At 38.5% G+C, this 6,000-nt stretch overlaps 1 protein-coding gene across 1 annotated transcript in view; it reads left to right on the top strand.

Moving 5' to 3' along the window:
* MET (MET proto-oncogene, receptor tyrosine kinase) overlaps nucleotides 1-6,000 on the top strand; it is a 135,280-nt gene that overhangs the window by 74,721 nt on the left and 54,559 nt on the right. The window contains exon 7 of the mRNA XM_032276217.1: nucleotides 5,267-5,427. Coding sequence (XP_032132108.1) covers nucleotides 5,267-5,427 — 161 coding nt within the window. The remainder of the gene's footprint in view (nucleotides 1-5,266; nucleotides 5,428-6,000) is intronic.

Here is a 6,000-nt window from a genome sequence, read left to right as displayed (position 1 = left end):
GAAAAACGGATAAAAAGGAATGAGCAAAGTCTCCAAGAAATATGGGACTATGTGAAAAGACCTAATCTACATTTGATAGGTGTACCTGAATGTGACGAAGAGAATGAATACAAGCTGGAAAATACGCTTCAGGATATTATTCAGGAAATCTTTCCTAACCTAGCAAGGCAGGACAATATTCAACTCCAGGTAATACAGAGAACACCACAAAGATATTCCTCAAGAAGAGCAACCCCAAGGCACATAATCGCCAGATTCATTTCAGGGTTGAAATGAAAGAGAAAATACTAAGGGCAGCCAGAAAGAATGGTCAGGTTACCCACAAAGGGAAGCCTATCAGACTCACAGTAGATCTCTCAGCAGAAACCCTACAAGCCAGAAGAGAGTGGGGACCAATATTCAACATCCTTAAAGAAAAGAATTTTCAACCCGGAATTTCACATCCAGCCAAACTAAGCTTCACAAGCGAAGGAAAAATAAAATCTTTTGTGAACAAACAAGTACTCAGAGATTTCATCACCACCAGGCCTGCTTTACAAGAGCTTCTGAAAGAAGCACTACACATAGAAAGGAACAACCAGTATCAGCCTTTCTAAAAATATACCAAAAAAGTAAAGAGCATCAACATAATGAAGAATTTACATCAACTAATGGGCAAAACAGCCAGCTAGCATCAAATGTATTAAACTCACATATATTATTATTAATTCTAAATTTAAATCGACTAAATCCCCCAATCAAAAGACACAGACAAAACCCATCGGTATGTTGCATCCAGACCCATCTCAGATGCAAGGATACACAAAGACTCAAAGGGATGGAGAAAGATTTACCAACCAAATGGAGAGCAAAAATAAATAAATAAAAAGCAGGAGTTGCAATTCTCGCCTCTGATAAAATAGACTTTAAAGCAACAAAGATCAAAAGAGGCAAAGAAGGACATTGCATAATGGCAAAAGGATCAATGCAACAAGAAGAGCTAACAATCTTAAATATATATGCACCCAATACAGGAGCACCCAGATACATAAGGCTTATAAAGAGACTTAGACTCCCACACAATAATACTGGGGGATTTTAACATCAATATTAGACAGATCAATGAGACAGAAAACTAACAAGGATATCCAGGACTTGAACTCAGATCCGGAACAAGTAAACTTAATAAACATTTATAGAACTCTCCACTTCAAATACACAAAATAAAAAATATACACTCTTATCAGTACCACATCTCACCTACTCTATAAAAGTGACTACATAATTCGAAGTAAATCATTCCTCAGTAATTGCATAGCATTTCACAGGTTTAAATAAAATACTGGTTGGCTGCTTGTTTGTTATTTTCTTCCCTCATTTCTTCCTGTCTCCATTATTAAGCACAATTATTGGCATAAAAGAGGTTTTCAATACCCATTTTTAGACTGCATTCTAGCCTGGGCAATAAAGCAACACTCCTGTTCTCTCTCTTCCTCTTCCGCTTTCTTCCTCTTCTTCATTCTTTTTTTTCTTTCTTTCTTTTTCTTTTTTTTCTTTAAAATAAATAAATAAAAGAAATACCTAATGTAGATGGCAGGTTGATGGGTGCAGCAAATCACCATGGCACATGTATGCCTATGTAACAAACCTGTACCTTCTGCACATGTATCCCAGGACTTAAAGTATAACTTAAAAAAAACAGATTATTCATCTATTTCTTATCTGTCCTAAACTCTGCAGGCACAAAGTCCAGCTAATGTAAAGAGTTTCAATTTCTAATATATGCAAGTTAACCTGCTTTTCAAAGTACATGATGTTCAGTGGCTGAAATTCTTTGCAGTTCTAGATATGAGAGATTTCAGGATTGAAAGCCCATTATTTTCCATCAAACATGGTATCTGATCTCATACTTAAAGAGCAATGAGAAATGCTTCAGAAAAGAAAGAGCACTTTCCAATATATTGTGAATATATTAGGATAAAAATTATCATATCTTGTAGGCTTGAAATTTCAACCCCAGTGAGGCAATAAAACTGTTTATTAAATGATCAGAATACTCAGAAAAGCAGTATTATATGAGGGTAGGAGGCTAGGCAAGCGGTATACTGCCACCAGTAAAAACATTTGTGACTTTTTTTCCTAAAGAGGAAAGGAGATCTCGTTTGGAATTTTTTTTTGTTCTGTTTTGGTTTTGTTTTTTAGTTTTTTCAAGTTTTATCCTAATGGGCTTTGAAAACATAATCATTTAAAATACTGTTGGAATGGGCCCATCAGTGATGTGATTCACCTGTGAAAAGACAAGGGCTACGTTTGTGGCTGTATCTCCCCTATCCAGGCAGGTAGGAGATGCAGCCTCCGTGGCTTTATGCCGGACGCTCATTTCCTGCCCATAGAGTTTCTCTGCCCTTCAGGATAACTTGGAGTTTGCCAGCCATTGTTGGGTCTATCCAAGGGTGTGTAGTTCACAACTGCTTCCTTCCTTTTTCCCTGGAAGGGTAAAGGTTACCCCATAAGCTGAGGGGAAAATGCCCAGCCCAGAGAGAAAAGCTAAGCAGAGCCAGGCTTTCAGATCTGGAGAGGCTAGCAGAGGGCTTATAATATCTCTTCCTATTGCCACTGCCCCAGTTGCACAGCTCTCGGAGTCTTTTCTCAAATCATCATCCAGTCCCTTTGTAGAAAGTGATGGTGATGATGTGTGTAGAGTGACAGATTTCAGTTTTTACATAGAAAGCAGGATGTAGGCAGTGGGATCAGGCCAACATCAGCCTTGGGCAGCTGTTTTCAATGGGGAAGCCTCATTAGAAGAGCCCGCAGCAGCTGTGTGACTGCCTTGGGCTGAAGAGAGTCCTGGGAGGGCTGGATGTCTCGTTCTCTCCTACTGGATTTCTACCATAATAATAATAAACAGATTTTTTTCTAGCAGTTCTCATTTGACTAGACATGGATGAGGTAAATTTTCAGGAAAGGCCAGCTGTGTAATGGATTTTTATGGGTAAAATGGCTATCATAAAAGCTTTAAGCTAAAACTTTAAAGGGGTTTGATAACGAGGGTGAGTTAAGACTTTGGTTTGCAATTATTTACTTAGGAAGGATGGAAATGTTTGCAAATCTGAATTTAGCTAAAAGCTCTTCTTAATTGTGAAAGAATGACTTTTAGACGTTCACAAACTGAGCTTTAGCAAATACCTTTACTGATTCTTGAGTTGCCTCTATCTTGGTTTTCCCACCATTGTACTTTATAGCACAATTTACAATATGTCCCTGCCCCCAAAAGAGCATTTCCTTTCTCAATTGTCACACAGCTGCTGAGAATAAGCTTATTTTTAACTTGGAAATGTGTTTTGTTTTAATAGTTTTAGCCTGAGAGCAGTTATCTTACACACTTCATAGGCACCTCATGCTGTCTTAAATCATGACTGATCAAGTTTTATCAATAAATCCATTGATAACACACCAAAAGTGAGTCTGCAATAATAAAATGAACTTGTTATTTACTTAACATCACCCATTGGGGGTAAAATTTAATCCTATAAATGAGATGTAAAATAATGCCAATGAAGATAACTAGGAAAAATTGTTACAATACTGATTTTGGACCCTCTCTGGTTCTGTTTTTATCTATTTCTAACAGAAACAACATATCATATGTATTAAATATTACATAAACTTTAAAAGGCTGAGTGTGTCAACTAACCAGCCTGCTATACATCAAATAGTGACCATATTTAAAGAAAAAGGAAAAGTTTTCAGTCATTAATAAATGTGAATTAATAGGTATAAAGAAGCAGATTCACTTATTCATTTGTTAGTTCCTAGCACACAGGAGGTGCTTTATTAATAAATAATGAATGAAACCTGGGCAACATAACAAGACCCGTCTCTACAGAAAATTTGAAAATTAGCTGAGAAAGGTGGCACGCACCTGTAGCCATATCCACTCGAGAGGCTGAAGCGGGAGAATTGCTTGAGCCCAGGAGTTTTAGGGTGCAGTGAGCTAGGATTGTGCCACTGCACTCCAGACTGGGTAAGAGTGAGACTCCCATCTCTAAAAAATACAATAAATAAATAAAGAATGAATGAACAAATGACAGATATGTATTCAAAACCATCTCTGTGTTTTATATTATGCTAGCTGTTGAATGCAACTGGCAAACATTGGATACCAAAAAAGGTATTTTTACTGTGCAACTTTTGTTTCTGGGTGGGGAATACCATAGCAACCAGAATGTAGTGCACAAAGCAAGGCATAATGGCTGGACATTGGCTTATAGGGCACATGAAGAAGTTTGATCTGAGCTCAGTCTGAAGGCTGATGAAGAGTTACAGAGTTATGAGCAAGTAAAAGTCTGGGCCCAACATGTTTCTAGTCCAGCCTGAAAGATCCCTAGAAGATGAATTCACTTCAGAATGGCCCAGAAAGTGCCAGATGCCAACTGGCTCATGCTTGTAATCCTAGCACTTTGGGAGGCCAAGGCAGGAAGATCACTTGAGCCCAGGAGTTTGAGACCAGCCTGGGCAACATAGTGAGACCCTGTCTCTACAAAAAAAAAAAAAATTAGCCAAGCATGGTGGCCCACACCTGTGGTCCCAGCTACTCAGGAGGTTAATGTGGGAGGATTGCTTGAGCTCAGGAGGTTGAGGCTGCAGTGAGCCATGATCACGCTACTGCACTCCAACCTGAGCAACAAAGCCAGACTCTATCTCGAAAGAAAGAGAGAGAGAGAGAGAAGAAAGAAAGAAAGAAGAAAAAGAAAGAAGAAAGAAAGAAAGAAAGAGAGATAGAGAGAGAGAGAGAGAGAGGGAGGGAAGGAAGGGAGGGAGGGAAAAAAGAAAGAAAGGAAAGGAGAGAGAAAGAGAAAGAGAGAGGGAGGGAGGGAGGGAGAGAGCGAAGGAAGGAAGGAAGGAAGGAAGGAAGGAGATAGAAAAAGGGAAAGAAAGAAAGAGAAGGAAGGAAAGAAAGAAGGAAAGAGAGAGAGAATGAAAGAAAGAAAATACAGAGGGACTCAAAAGGCCCTTTATTCCTACCAGGCTGCATCTGCTCTTTGTCCCATCTCTCGACCTCCTGAAAACAACTTGTTTCATTAGCATGTCAGGTAGTTTTAATTGTTTGTTCCAGATGCTCTCAAATTTGTGACCCTTTTTCATTTAGTTAACATTTAATTTTTACTAAACTGTGGGAAAATGGAAGAATTTCAGACTATTTAAGGATACACATTTTGTTTGTTCATTTTCCACACGTATGAAAAATTATAATGGATTTTTTTTAAGTTCTATGTTGTCCTTGTAGGTTTTCCCAACTAGTGCACCCCTTGAAGGAGGGACAAGGCTGACCATATGTGGCTGGGACTTTGGATTTCGGAGGAATAATAAATTCGATTTAAAGAAAACTAGAGTTCTCCTTGGAAATGAGAGCTGCACCTTGACCTTAAGTGAGAGCACGATGAATACGTAAGGATCTTAAAATGCTTTGCTGGGGTGTGCTTGGAAGATAGGTTTTTGGTTTTGAATGAATATTTGTTTTAAAATTGCTCAAAACACTCATCTCTTGAATTAAAAAGGGTCTTGGCCTGTCACATGCCTTGTGGGTCTGTTCTGTTTTTTTTTCTTGGAATCCTATTTATTCATTGGGTTTGAAGAGAGAGGAAGGTGACATGGCCTAGGTGAAGAGAAGCAGCCAGCATTGGGAGTTTCTCAACCATTTATGTGACAAGTCTTCAGATGCTGTCTGAGTAGATTTGCAAGAATAGCACTAGTTAGGATCACTCTATCCTTAGAGTCTTCAAATGTACAGTCTCCAAAGGCTTTTTCTACGGAAATCAGTAAAGAGCTCAGCATGGATCTTCTCTTTTAAATTCACTTTCTAAGCCCCAGAAAATGTAATGAGGCAGCTGAATCACATGTTTAGGACTTTTTTAGATAAGTTAAAATTTATATTCAGTTTATATTTACTGGCCCTGCCATATATGAGCTGTATCTCACTTAACCACCCCCACGATCCTAGGAGACAGCAATATTATTCCT

Source organism: Sapajus apella, unplaced genomic scaffold (genome assembly GCF_009761245.1).
Source record: "Sapajus apella isolate SASKATOON/1434 unplaced genomic scaffold, GSC_monkey_1.0 scaffold7, whole genome shotgun sequence".
In the NCBI taxonomy this organism is placed as follows: Eukaryota; Metazoa; Chordata; class Mammalia; order Primates; family Cebidae; genus Sapajus; species Sapajus apella.
This window is presented reverse-complemented; position numbering and strand designations above follow the sequence as displayed.